The 14,221-nt window shown below is 35.9% G+C and overlaps 1 protein-coding gene across 1 annotated transcript in view; it reads left to right on the top strand.

Moving 5' to 3' along the window:
* The window catches only part of LOC120532063 (B-cell scaffold protein with ankyrin repeats-like), a 213,612-nt gene that overhangs the window by 105,431 nt on the left and 93,960 nt on the right, over positions 1-14,221 (top strand). The window contains exon 7 of the mRNA XM_039757970.1: positions 12,966-13,165. Coding sequence (XP_039613904.1) covers positions 12,966-13,165 — 200 coding nt within the window. The remainder of the gene's footprint in view (positions 1-12,965; positions 13,166-14,221) is intronic.

Genomic DNA, 14,221 nt, shown 5'->3' with positions numbered 1-14,221 from the left:
TTATACCACTGCCAAACAAACAAATAGTATGTTTTTCCTTGCCTCCACTTGGTATATGCTGAAATTCTTCTTCTTTACCCATGCTTTTGCCATTGTTTTTTCATAGAATGCTGAACTTATGAGGCTATTTATATTGATTTGCATATTCAAAGAGGCATAATTCTGGGAGGAGTCGGGGTGGGGCGGCAAGCGCATGCACATGCATTACATTTCACGCTGACCGGGATTTATGTAGCAGAAGAACGTGGAAGTTGACGTACACACAGATTTATGCATCTTGATTTTTTTGTACATGTGCACATTTCTGTTTTTGTCTATATGCCATGTTTTAGTGTGAATTCTATGGACGCCATTATACATGAGGCCCCAGGGCTTAATAGGCTGTGCCTGCCTTACAACCCTGTAATGGGCTATGTAAGTTTGGCAGTGGGTGGATGGGTTTAGGTAAGTGAAAAGAGGCAGATTATCTATTGTATTTTTAAAATATAAATATTTCAGTCCATCTGGGTTGAATTTGTTTACATGTCACGTGGACGTTATCCACCTGTTTTTATTGTTATGTCAAAAATGTATATAGGCATATTTTCTATAACTTAAAACCTGAGAATCTTCACTGTCTGGACTGAAACGTTAAAAATACCTTTAAGGTATTAACATTCCCATTTTAGCAAGACTATAATTTCACAATACCAAAAGACTGAGGTGCATTGCTTTGCACATGCTGGGACTCTTGTTATTAAAAGTGAGTGTGATATTTTATTATTATTCAATGATGTAGTAGCATTGTTATTAGTTTTAATATAGTTACAATTAATATAGTAATTAGAGGTTGTTGAGTCCAGAGCCAATGCCAGCAGTATAACTCTTATATGACTGCATGTGCTACATTTTTATTTTTCAGAAATGTACATCAGGTGTTGCAGTCTCAGTTCCTGAGGAGCACTAGCAGCTGCAGATTTTCTTTCCATATTATTTTTAATTAGAAGTCAGTAATTGCTGCCATGGAATTTTAGTTTTTTGGCTTAATATCCACTTCACTTGCTTATTAAGATTCAGAACTATTAATTCAAGTCAAATCAAGTAATTTATTTATATAGCACATTTAAAAACAAAAGGCGTTCATCCAAAGTTTAAAAAGAGAGAATAAAAAAATACTACAGATGTATTAAAATATATAAATAAAATAAATAACATAATACAATATAAAATATACAAATAATATGAAACAAGCATACAAGGAGTAAGAAAATTCAAATTAAAATAAAATAAACGTAAATGTAATACAATAAACAACAGAGTAAGAAGAAAACTGTAAAAGCAATTAAAAGTAACATATTAGTGGAGTTGACAAAACCCTACGAGACCCTCAACCTGAAATGAAAACAAGGGAAAAAAGGTGGTCTTTAATTTAGATTTAAACTCATCAATAGTAAGGCAAGACTTACTGTTGGATGGGAGATTATTCCAAAGTCTAGGGGCAGCTATAGAGAAAACCTGGTCATCTTTGGTTTTGAGACATGAGTGAGGAACTGAGTGTAGCTGTTTAGAAGATGACCTAAGTGACTGGGGGGACTGAATATGGAAATAGCAGATCTGGACTTTATTGAGGGGCTAATCCATTGAGTACTTTTTATGCTGTCTTTTCTTTGTTCTAGTTCAAATATAGCAGCTGCATTTTGAATCATTTGAAGTCTTGAATGTGTGGAACGGGACAATACCATATACAGGGAATTACAGTAGTCAAGAGGTAATAAAGACACGGATAATTATTTCCAGGTCCTTATGAGATAATATCAGCTTTAACTTGCCTATAGCTCTAAGATGATAAATGCTGCCCTGTACAACACTGCTGACTTGTTTTCTAAAATTAAATGAAATATCCCAAAACACGCCAAAGTTTTTAACTTCATTATGCAAATTTAACGACAGTGGACCAAGTGTGCTGCTAAGACTAGTGACCGAGTTTTGGGGGTCAAATACAATTACTTCAGTTTTGTTTTCATTTAGTTGTCATCCAGCATTTAATATCATCTTATCAACTGAACAGGTTCTTCAGAGAGCAGGTGCTATCAGCTGTAACTGGTAGGTAAAACTATATGTCATCCACAAAACAATGATACAAAAAGTTATATTTTATAAAGATACAACCAAGGGGGCACATGTATAGTGAGAACAAAAGAGGTCCTAAAATCGAACCTTGGGGAATGCCACATTTGATGGAAGTAGTGGATGAAGCTGCAACAGGGAGGATAGAGATCACAAAGCGATGTGAGGTCACCAATGTTAAGCCAGGTCTTAGTAACAAATAAAAAATCCACCTGTTGGGATATAAAATGGTCATTCAAAATGAAAGTCTTGTTTGATAGGGACTGAGCATTTATTAGGGCAATTTGGACTGGTTCTGATTCCAGTAGTTTATGTGCAATCTGTTTATACAACATTTTAGCACAAAATTTTAACGTGCAGAGATTTGTAGCATTAACTCCACCGCTTGAAACAGAAGATAATTTGGGAAATCATTTATTGATGAAAACAGAGTTGGAATGATGCAGTGGGACAGACATATTAATATTAGGTAGTCATGCACATGTATAATTAGTAGTGACATGCGGAGTATTATTAAACAAAATAAAACAAAATAAAATAAATAAAACAAAAAATCATTTTACTTTGCATCAGGAACCATTATTGCAAACTAAGAGGTCTACTACTGATTATTGCCAGACAGCATTATTTGTTTTTACTTAAACAACGACCTTCGTGACAACAGCATATTTGGTTAGCAGGCTGGGAAGTTCAGATATTATGTCATTCACTTTGGCCCCGGGAAAACAGACAGCTGTAATCCACTTTGACTTCACTTCTCTAATTACGCAGTTATCGATTAAGAGTGTCATTGGAAGTCTTTCAGAAGACAGGAGGGACAATGGCGGTGTTACAGTCTGGTCTGTAGCTCATGATCTACACAGCGCAGGTGGCCATGGAAGTGTGGCAATACCTGTTTGCTGTCTCCAGCAACCTGTAGATGCCAAGTGCATGGCCATCTTCATCCTTCGCGATGGAGTCTAGGCCTTCATGCGGAGGATATTCTTGTCTACTCAGGATTCAGAATCTGGTTTCCTGTGGAATTACTGATGACTGTGTAGCATTATAGCGCTTACACCATCCTACCACCGACCACAGAGTAGAGCTGGCCAATGCCTTAGGCTTAGTTCCTAGTTTGGCCAGGAGGCTCCATCAGTTTATCCATAATTCCTTCAGAGCACGGGGTGGCCTCAAGGTGAGGAATGGTGGTGTTTGGGCCAAACCAGGGAACAGTGGAGTCAAACTCACACCTGGCATCTGCAGTAGTGGCATCTGTTTCAACTACAGGGTCAAGAAATTGCTCATCATCCCTGATCTGATGGAGAACATATATTAATATAATATGTCTTATTAATCCGTCAGCCATGTGGCGCCGTGCTGATATTGTTTCTTTTACTCTTGAACAGCTGCTATCTCAGTTTATAATTGCATCTGTTTTTTCTTAAAAACTTGCCATTTAGCGATAAAATGTGAATATAAAGAGAATCAAGAATTAACTAGCTTGCTTGGTTCCATTTGCACCTATGTGCATTCATCATCCTAATACAGTAAAGAAACAGTGATTGTGTTTTTGCCATAACAATAAATTACAGTTGCATGAACTTTGGTCTGGAAAAGCTCATCCAAATAAAACAGTAATGCAAACACTTAGGACAAGGACAAGAGTAATCATCAATCCCTAATTGTCCCAAAGAACTAACTTAACAAAACACACTTGGACATATTCATCAAATTATTATAGGCAACCCTATACAATGAGATTTTGAGTTCATGTATTTAAGAACTTATTTTAATGAAAAGGTCTTTATTGTTTACCAGAGAATTTTTCAGTTTTGAGAAATATAAATTTACAGTAGTAGACCATTATGTAATGATTTTAGAATTGGCGTGCACCACTCTATTTCCTCAGTGATCACCATGGCAAAATGTTGTTGTGACGATGAAGAAGAAACTTCTATTACAGAATTATGTTAGTGTTTAATACTGCTTCTTTACAACTACAAGAGACTGGGTTGGAATTTTAGAATTGGAATGTCATTTTTTAGTTTACATATTTTTCCCATGTAGAAAATACTCAATGCTTTGTGTGACACTCCAGTCTTCTTTCCTTGTTACAAAAAGAACAACCTCTGGTGAGCATTTCAGACCAAAACAGATTTCAGACCTCTTAAGCTGGAGTAGTGGATATGGTGGTTTTCCAAAAGCTTGAAGTGCTCAACTACCTCTACAACCTGGTCATATACTGTACATATTGTAAGTATGCAAACATAAAATGCAACTGACTAACTCACTCACTCATCAACAAAACACTATTTCCCATTTAGTTAAAAAGCTGAAATTTGTCAGGATGGTACATCTAGATTAGTAGGTGTCTGGTAAGAAAGGGCATTTTGATATATATTTAGGGGTAACCGCCCACATTAAAAAAAACTTAAGTACACCAAAATCTCAAAAATATCTTGACAGATTTGATTTTCACTTGCCATCAGCTCCATTTCTCAAAAAAGGCAGCTACCCTACACAAGAAAAATAGATGAGGTGACGAGTTACATGGAAAATATGATGTGACATGGATGAAGAAAAGTTAGGTGAAACTCAAATAAGATGCTGTTAGCAAGTAGCCTCCCTAATTATACACAGTACCATCGGCTTCTTCTTACTCCTCATGATGTGATATAAAATATAAACAAATTCATGCATTATTGTAGAAAACAAGGGTGTCCTTATGGAGGTCAGACCACAATGTGCCACTACACTCCAGTTCAAAGAGAAGAAACAGGGCACTTCCAGTACCACATTCCAGCACACTTCAGGTCCTAGGAGTAACACAAACTAGGATCATGGTATGCCCTGGTCTGTTTAAACTTGCACAGCTCAGGGAAAGGGACCCCATGGACAGAACATAGACAAGGTGGATATTGTACATAGTTCATGATATTATTTCTTTTGCACCTGTTCTTATATTACAGTGCAAAACCCTTCAAAACATTGTCACAGTATAGGATTACACATCAAAGCATTAAATTCCAACCTGACTGAAGTCACCACTTTTACAGGACTGCTACATAATTATGTTTATACCCAAAATTCTCATTATTCTTACTGACTACCTGTATCAATTCAAAAGAATAGTTTCCTCTAAAATTATGTTTCCAATGAACATCAACTCAAGCCAAGTAGTCATTAGGAAAGACAAGAATTAATCCACAGCAAGAATGCTCTTCTCATGTGCATGATATTTTGTAATAGGCATAGATGTCATTGCCTGGAAAGCAACTTGAATTGCATTTGTTTAGAAAATGTGCTTTATATTTAAATTTGTACATCACCTTTACCTTAATACTTGCAAAGTGTTGATCCAGTTTGTCATTGTGTCTCTTAAATCTCCCTGTAATTTTTCTTTACGTGTTTTGGGATTGCCTCCAGTTTTTGCCTTTTGTTTGCCTTTTCTATTTCATTTTTCTTCTATTCTTTCTATTAATATTTACTTCTGAACCATTTTAGTTCCCGAGACATTGGGGTATATGATGTTGCAAAATTATTTTGTAATAACTGCTAAATATACATCAAGGCATCTTAAGACTTTATAATTGGCATGTAATTCTGCATCTTGAGTATGGTGTACATTTCTGGTCTCCATGTTATGAAAAAGAAATAGCAGCTTTGGAAGCTTGGCAAGTAAGAGCAATCCCAGTACTATAGTGTCTTGACAGGATAAGAGAGTTAAATCTCTTAAGATTTGAATACAGAACATTTCTTACAGGCATTGATCTGCATTGAAGACATACATGTAATTGATGGGAAAGTTAAAAAATAGCAGGGCTGAAAACAAAGCAAGAGGGATGATAAGATGTCTGCTACTGTATATAAACTGTGCTAAACTTTTTGAAAGACACATAGTGGAATGTGGTTTTACCTAACTGATGATTTGATTTTCATTTAATTATATTGGCAGTGTCTTTGTTCTTTATGTCTTTTGCCCTTTAAATTCTAGACAAATTCTAGACACGGTCTGCATGTGTGAAACAGGCTACTGTGCATCTAATTGGTGAAAATAATTTGCGTTTAGAAAATTACATTCAGGTTGTGTGCCAGCTGCACAAGTTGCCAAAAACTTTCAAGATGTGATGGAATTAGGAGATGGCAAAAAATTGTAAAGCAAGCAAGGTGTCAAAACCAGAAAAATGACTGATTAAGTAAATTATCTCAGGAAGTAAAACACGAATCCTAAACAGGGGATCAGAATAATTGAAAAACAAACAAATAACCAGAGGAAAATCTTTAAACATTAATCTTAGTCAAAAAGCAGTGTAAGAATTTATCTGGGATTGAGAAACAAAAGTAAATGCAAGGAAATTATTTTGGCAGAATCCAATCATGGACAAATAGAAAGTGTATGATACTAAACTTTATAGGTGTTACCTAATGATGTCATCTGCCATAAAGTTCTGCTTGAACCCGCGTAGAAATGGCTTAACATCCAATCAATAAAAAATTTTCAAAATTCCAGAGGTCAGCTGAAAAACAAAATGGCATCACGAGAGAAACAATGATCATTTTCAAGTTCATGAAAAACACACATGTAACCGTGAGGCTCCTTACTTGTGAAATTCCCTCAAAAGGGGCCCCCCTAATTTTTAACAGTTAATGAAAAATTATACAAAAAATAAGCAGCAAAAACCTATTCATGACAAATGGGTCGTATTTCAATTTTCATTAAATACCATTCTCAAATCTTCTTAAACCAATTCATAGTTGTGTGAGTCAATGTTGGTTAATTTTATGTGCCCATTTTTTGATGTTTGATGCACTTTATTTTTGACTTTCCTGTGCAGTTCTTTAGTTAGTTTAACGTGTTTCATTGTTATTTCTTCTTGCTTTTTTGCTTTTGTTTTGATATTTTACTCTTCAGAGTCATCGCTGATATTAGGACAGCTTAGCTAATGGCTAATCAAACAAGCTTGATTAACAGAAAGGTCCCCCTTGCTTTTCAGATTTGTAATGTTTCTAAAATAGCATTTTGTTATTATTGTTTTGATTAATAATAATTTACACACACACATCAATAAAGTAATGGAAATATCTAAGCATTTAATATGTAAGTCTGGCCATCAGTCTTAACTTTTTTATCTAAATGAAAAAGGCTCAGTAATTTATTAAAAGAATATGTAAAATGTAATACATTATACACTGTAATTGACAGATAGTTTTATAAATATTAACTTTACACCTCTTTTCCAATTTTATTCTAAACTTACAACTATTCTGCAGTACAGATAAAAATATTTTAGCAGATTCCTTACTACTCTGTAAGCCTTGTCTCTCAAGTACTAAACACAGAAGTAGTTATTTTCACTCCAGGTATTGAACTAAAATGTTATCTTCCTCATATACTGTATTACATTACACTTGATGTGATGCTGAATTAATGCTTTTTGTGATTTTTACACTTTAGTGACTTTTAATTTGTAATTAAACACAACTTTGTGACAGCATACCAAGCTCAGTAAAGCTGAATGCTACAGATTCATATCCCCGGTGTTTGACTATTACAAAAATTAGAGCCCAGTCAGTCAATCTCCTTTATGTATTTTTTACTAAATATTTAATTAACCTCTTCTGTTGGAGATCTGCAAGAGGAGAGCAGTAGCTTGATGATATTTACACACAATTAGTGTCCACAAAACATTCCGCTGATGTGAGAAAGCATGGTGTGTGTAAGACAATCTTAGTTTTGCTTGACAGTCTTGCTCAATTTGTTTTGTTAAACAGTGTTGGGGGTAACTATGCAGCTAAAATATAGTTAACTCCTTCATTAATAGACAGAAGAAATAGAAAACATCAGTAGTATGTGTGGAATATAAATATAAAAACTAAGCATTGGGTGACATGCTGGCACAGTGGTGGTGCTGCTGTCTCACAGTAAGGAGACCTGGGTTTGAATCCTGGGTCCGCTTTGCATGTAGTTTGCATGTTCTTCCTATGCCTGCATGGGTTTCCTCTGGGGGCTCCAGCTTCCTCCCACAAGTCCAAAGACTTGCAAGTTAGGTGGATTGGCGATGCCAAATTGGCCCTAATGTGTGGTTGATGTGTGTGTGTTCACCCTGTGATGGACTGGCCATGGTTTGTTCCTGCCCTGTGCCCAGTGCTACCTGGGATAGGCTCCAGCACCACCCACGACTCTATTCAGGTCACTGCCGTTTAGTAAATGATGATGATGAGGAGGACAAATCATGGCTTTCTATTTATCAAAGTGGCCAGTAAACAACAAAACTCTATGAACGTTTATTTTTACATTGTTTTAATTAAAATAATATATTATTTCACTAAGGTTATTTTCTTTTTAGGAAAGCTCCCTTTTAAATACAAGTACCTTCCATATGAGTGAATTCAAAACTACATACATTGCAACATATCAATATCCATTTGTTAACTGATTATTTTTGTTTGTTTTGAAATTTTGTATTAAAAAATGATAATCCACAGTTAAAATTTGTGTTGATCATATTTTATTTTCCAATTTCATACATTTAAATAATTGAATTCTAGATATGCAAAAATATCCATCATTTAACCAATAAACTAAATCTAATTTTACAGTCACAGTTAATCAGAACCTATCCTGGTATAAGGCAGGAACTTGTCCTGGACAGGCTATCACTGGGCACATTCATGTACACACCAGACAAACTCAGAATCACCCATTTGCCTAACAGTTATATCCTTGAGATATGGAAGAAAACCAGAATAACTTAACATGTGCCAAAGCAGGCATACCACTAGCACTTCAGAACAAGTAATCCTCCTGAAGCAAAGTATGACTGAATCTGGCCAGTACTTGAATAGGAGACCATCCAGGTAATTCCGGAAGAAATACCGGAAAAAATTATAATTTTACCACTGCATAAGAAAGGAAGTTGTGAAGAATATGGGGAAGATACAGTTCTTCTGGCAGTGAGTATAATGGCATTAGTACAGTTGTTGAGAGTATTTGGATTGGAACCACAGAAGCTGAGATTAAATATAAGTATAGCCAAAACAAAGTGGTTGAAGATTGGTAATAAGAAGAAGCTAACAGATTGGAATATAAAAGTCAAGAACTGGAAAGAGGAGAGAAATTTGCATATTTGGAAAGCAAGATAAAAGTGAAAGGCAGCTGTGAGATGCATGAGATGAAAAGATTAATTTTGGTAGGAGAACTATTTGTTTTGTTAGAAACCTGACTTTGAAGGTGCAGAGACATCAAACGGTGGACAAAATTAAGAGTCTGTACTGCAGGTAGATGAAAGCTGGACATTTTGTTATATACTTTGTTAATCCCCAAGAGTGAAAGGGAAGGTCTACAGGACGGTAGTGAGAGAAGCTATGTTATATGGGTTGGAGACGGCGGCACTGACCAGAAAGCAGGAGACAGAGCTAGAGGTAGCAGAGTTAAAAATGCTAAGATTTGCATTGGGTGTGACAAGGATGGATAGGATTAGAAATGAGTACATTAGAGGGTCAGCTCAAGTTGGACGGTTGGGAGACAAAGTCAGAGAGGTGAGATTGCGTTGGTTTGGACATGTGCAGAGGAGAGATGCTGAGTATATTGGAAGAAGGATGCTAAGCATAGAGCTGCCAGGCAAGAGAAAAAGAGTAAGGCCTAAAAGAAGGTTTATGGATGTGGTGAGAGAGGACATGCAGGTGATGGGTGTAAAAGAGCAAGATACAGAGGACAGAAAGATATGGAAGAAGATGATCCGCTGTGGTGACCCCTAACCGGCGCAGCTGAAAGAAGAAGAATCCCCAAGGGGAAATTGTGTTTTCACACGATCTTTGGGGGTCAACGCACAGGGTCAGCCATTGAACAACACCCCTGATGTTCCAATGGAGTGTAGTCCCTTCTAGCAGTAACTGGATTTGAACCAGCAACCTTCCAGATACCAGTGCAGATCCTTAGCCATAGAGCTACCACTTCGCTTAGCCAAGCAATTAAGAAAAGACTGGACTTTGTCAACTGAAAATGCCTAAGGTAGATTATGGGAATAATATGGCCAAGAAAAATTAGTAGCAAGGATTTGAGACAAAAGACTGGTCAGATGAGCTGAGTGAGTGAGTGTATCAAGAATGATAAGATGGGCAGGACATGTATGGCACATGGACAACTCAAGGAGAGCAAGAAGAGTGGAAAGATTAATTTTGGTAGGAAGAAGTAGAAGGTCAAGATAGAGGTGGAACAATATGGTGATAGAGGACACAAAATACAAAGAGGTAAGAGGAAGAAACCTGGAAGAAGTGGCACAGGATAGAGAGAACTAGAGGATACAGATGGGGACGGAAGCATGGCTAACTAACTAAAGCATGGGTTTGTTGGTGATGGAACTATATGCTTTTACTGTGTTGTAAAAGTTGAAGCTGTCTTTTGGATGAGTAGTAAAACAGAGATGCTGACTCTATGTAGTAATAAAAGATCCCTGGGCACTTTGCGAAAAGAGTAGTGTGTTTCCTGATGTCCTGGCTAAATTGCTCATCATGACCTGGTCATTCTGACTCCTAATCATTCCTGTCTCTTATTAGCTAATTATCTTTTTCAACCCTCCTCCACCTAATAACTAATGGCGCAAGAATGCCTGCTGCCGCATCATCAAGGTGGATTGGTGGTGTTTGAAGTGGCTCCCCATTGTCCATGTAAAGTTTTTAGTATGTTAGAAAAGTGCTATGTAAATATAACTAATTAATTATTATTATTAAGGAAATATAATGCAAAATACATATTGGCAGTGATTGAAGAATTTAACCCAGGATTTTGGTGCTGGAATATTTCTGCCCAACAATAAAGTCAGTCCTTCTTAATGGTGTATGTTCATTTTAATAGATGGAATTATTTTCTACACTGAGGTGGTGCCCTTTACAAAATTTGTTAATAAAGATCCGAGTGCTAAAGAGGTCTCTAAATGATCTCCAGAAGTAAACAAGACATTATGAGGTAGTTTTCTTTATCGTAGCTCCTTTAAGGTATAAGGAGAGGTATAGAAACCTAGGATTGCATTAGAATCTATTTAGGCCATCAGAGTAACAAATGCGGGCTTGAACTCAGCTCTTCTCCCTCCAATATTTACTTTGAATTTACTTATTTGTGGATAATATGAAATGTAGCAACTGATGTGATGGAATAATACATTGCACAAGCCGTAACAGAGATATTCACTGCAAAACACACAAAATAGGCGAGTGATCCAAATCAGTCCACAACTTGGTGGTATAGAAATGTCCCAATAAATAAAACAAAGTCTGAAGAAAAAATACTCAATTTCAAAAAATACTAAAATTATCTTAATTACTTTGTCTCGTTTTTTTGTGTTACTGTGCTATTAAAATCTAATTGAATATAATGTTGCAGCTGTCCTTTCCAGAGAGGTGATTATCTTCTTTTTTAATTTCTATTTTTTATTGTAGCAGTGACTTTTCCCACCTCTTTAGTCTTTATAACTTTTTATTTCTTCAACTCTTCCTTCAGCCTTGTCTATGCTGTATTTCATTCTGTATATTGTAGACCAAAGAGGGTGCACAAACCCAGATTATTTCCAAAGAAGTCAAGCTATGAGAACAAAACTGTGTATAAATACAAACTAAAGGACACAGGGTTAGGTGACAGAAGGCAATTTACAATAAAAAATAATAAGAAAAACTAAGCCTAGTGCCTCTCTTGGTCTATTTAAAAACACCAATAAGATGGCCTTAGCAACTCATTATTTGCCTTCAATCCTTCTGTTCCCCCAGCTTCATGGCCTTATGACCCAGACCAGTAGGTACTCCAGGGGTCAGCACCAGTCCACTAAGGAACACTTCCAGGCAAGGGGTTGATCTATTCCCTCATAAGCAGCATCATGTCACATCTTTCTCAGTGCAACCTGCTGTGTCTGCAGCCCCACAATGATTTGTTCAACAATAACAATGTAATCCCCTAAATAATATTGGGGCACCTGACACACCCAATTGTGCTGGATTTCATAATATGTATTGTAGGATACATTTTATTTATTAAGCAATACCTTCTCTGTAATAAAACCAGAAGATTGAAATATTTGGGAATAACAACCATTATTTTACAAATAGCATCTTACATCTAACATCTAATTGTGACTCTCTACTTATTATTGCATAATTTTCTAACTTCTAAATTGAACTTTTGAGATTATGTGGGTTTCCCACAGGAGGTTGTCTTTTCCTCCTTCCATAATTATACTGCTGTCAGGTTATTAGTGACAAATAACTGTGTGGCAGTGTGTGCATCCAGTCTTGGTTGAGATTCATTAAGGCTGAACATGACAGTGGGAATCTCTGAAACCTCTGTTACCACTCAATAATTATGAAAGAGATTTAAAATATCCTGCAGTTTTTCAAACTCATATTTATATATCAGGACACTCAACATGAGGAAAAATGTAAATGGCCTCTCTAGTAATACTTTTACATTATATCATGTCATTTTTTAACCCACTTAGTCCAGAACAAAGTTGTTGTGCTGCTGGAGCCTTTCCCACGTAGCATAGGGTACAAGACAGGAACAGACCCAGGACAGGGCAACAGTCCATCACAGGGCAACCTTACACATCACATACACACTAGGGTCAATTTAGCATCCCCAGTTCAGCTAACCTGCATGTCTGTGGACAGCGAGAGCAAGCCAGAGGAAACCCATGCAGACACATGGAGAACATACAAACTCCATTAAGGGAGGGCCATGAATCCTGGCCTTACTGTGAGGCAGCAGCATTATGCTATCTTATAAGTACAGAAAATTGTTTTAAGCACTTTTTGTTATATTCTTTTTTTGCCACTATTCTTTTTTTTTCCCTTTAGCATTTTCAATGTTCATTTTGCTTTAATGTGTCTTTTAGTGGGAAATGATTCAGAAGAACTTCCTACTCTTCTGCATTTTGCTGCTAAGAATGGACTTAGGAATCTTTCAACTTTGCTTCTACAATGTCCTGGAGCTGAAATAGCCATTAAAATGACCAACAAGAATGGTGAAAGCCCAGTTCAGCTTGCTGAGAAAAATAATCATGCACAATTAAAAACAGTACTAGAGGATATGCTGGTAAGTGTCCTAATGCTGTTATAAGTTGGAATTGACTTTCTACACAATCAACCACACATTTTCCTCCATAATTTCATGATATAAAAATTTGGCTAAATGTTCACAAACTATGCATGACCTTGTTGTTAATCCAGATGATAATGTATCTGTTTATGTAGTGTAAAAGGCAACAAATCTATAAGGAACTGTGCATTAGGCAGTGTTATTAGTAAAGAATATTTGTCTTGAATTTACTGATGACATGTATTTTGGATGCTTTTAAGTTTAAACAATGATTAAGAGCACAGCAAAGAAAAAATATTAATTTTTAGTTGTTCAAAGAAAAAATGTGTTCATTTTCAATTATCAATAATATATTACTTCCATTTAACAGTTATAATTCTCATTGCAACTGAACTCTTAAACATTGAATAATTACCTGGCTAAATACAATTATTTGGTTGTGCAGGGCTTTTAATTTACTTTTAATTAGCAATGAAGCAACAGCCAAGATTGTAAAGGTCACATTACAGCCTTCACAACTAAACATTAATTGCTAGCTTATACGGGCACAGTGTTTATTTTAGAGAAATCGGCAAAGAATCTTCTTTGTGGGAGGCTGTGTGGAGGTGAGAATAAGGAGGCTGCTTAATGATGCGGTTCATTAACTAAAATGTCAACTGGAATTTCAATAACAATTTTTAACAATCAAAATAATAACTGGGTGAATTTATGTCTGTTCTATAAAGCTATTTTATAAAGATTTCTGCTAACAGTAATTCCTTCTTCTAAATTTCTCTCTGCTTTAGTTGCACATTTCATCCAATGTCATCATCAGCAGTATTTGCCTTAAAACATTAATACAGCAAATTCTTGTTTTTGTTTAATTTAATGACTAGTTGCTTATTTCTATGCTATAAAAGGAAAATATGATAAATTATTATCAGTATCCAAACTGTAATAACTTGTTCAGAAAATCCACCAAAGCTGGAATTGGATTGTTTACTGTGGTAGAATGCTTTGTTGTGTTTCGTAGTGTTCAAGATATTTTAGCTGTTTATTACATTCTAGGCATAT

Source organism: Polypterus senegalus, chromosome 7 (genome assembly GCF_016835505.1).
Source record: "Polypterus senegalus isolate Bchr_013 chromosome 7, ASM1683550v1, whole genome shotgun sequence".
Lineage (NCBI taxonomy): Eukaryota > Metazoa > Chordata > Cladistia > Polypteriformes > Polypteridae > Polypterus > Polypterus senegalus.
The sequence above is the reverse complement of the archived record's forward strand: the minus strand, read 5'-3'. Positions and strand labels throughout refer to the sequence as shown.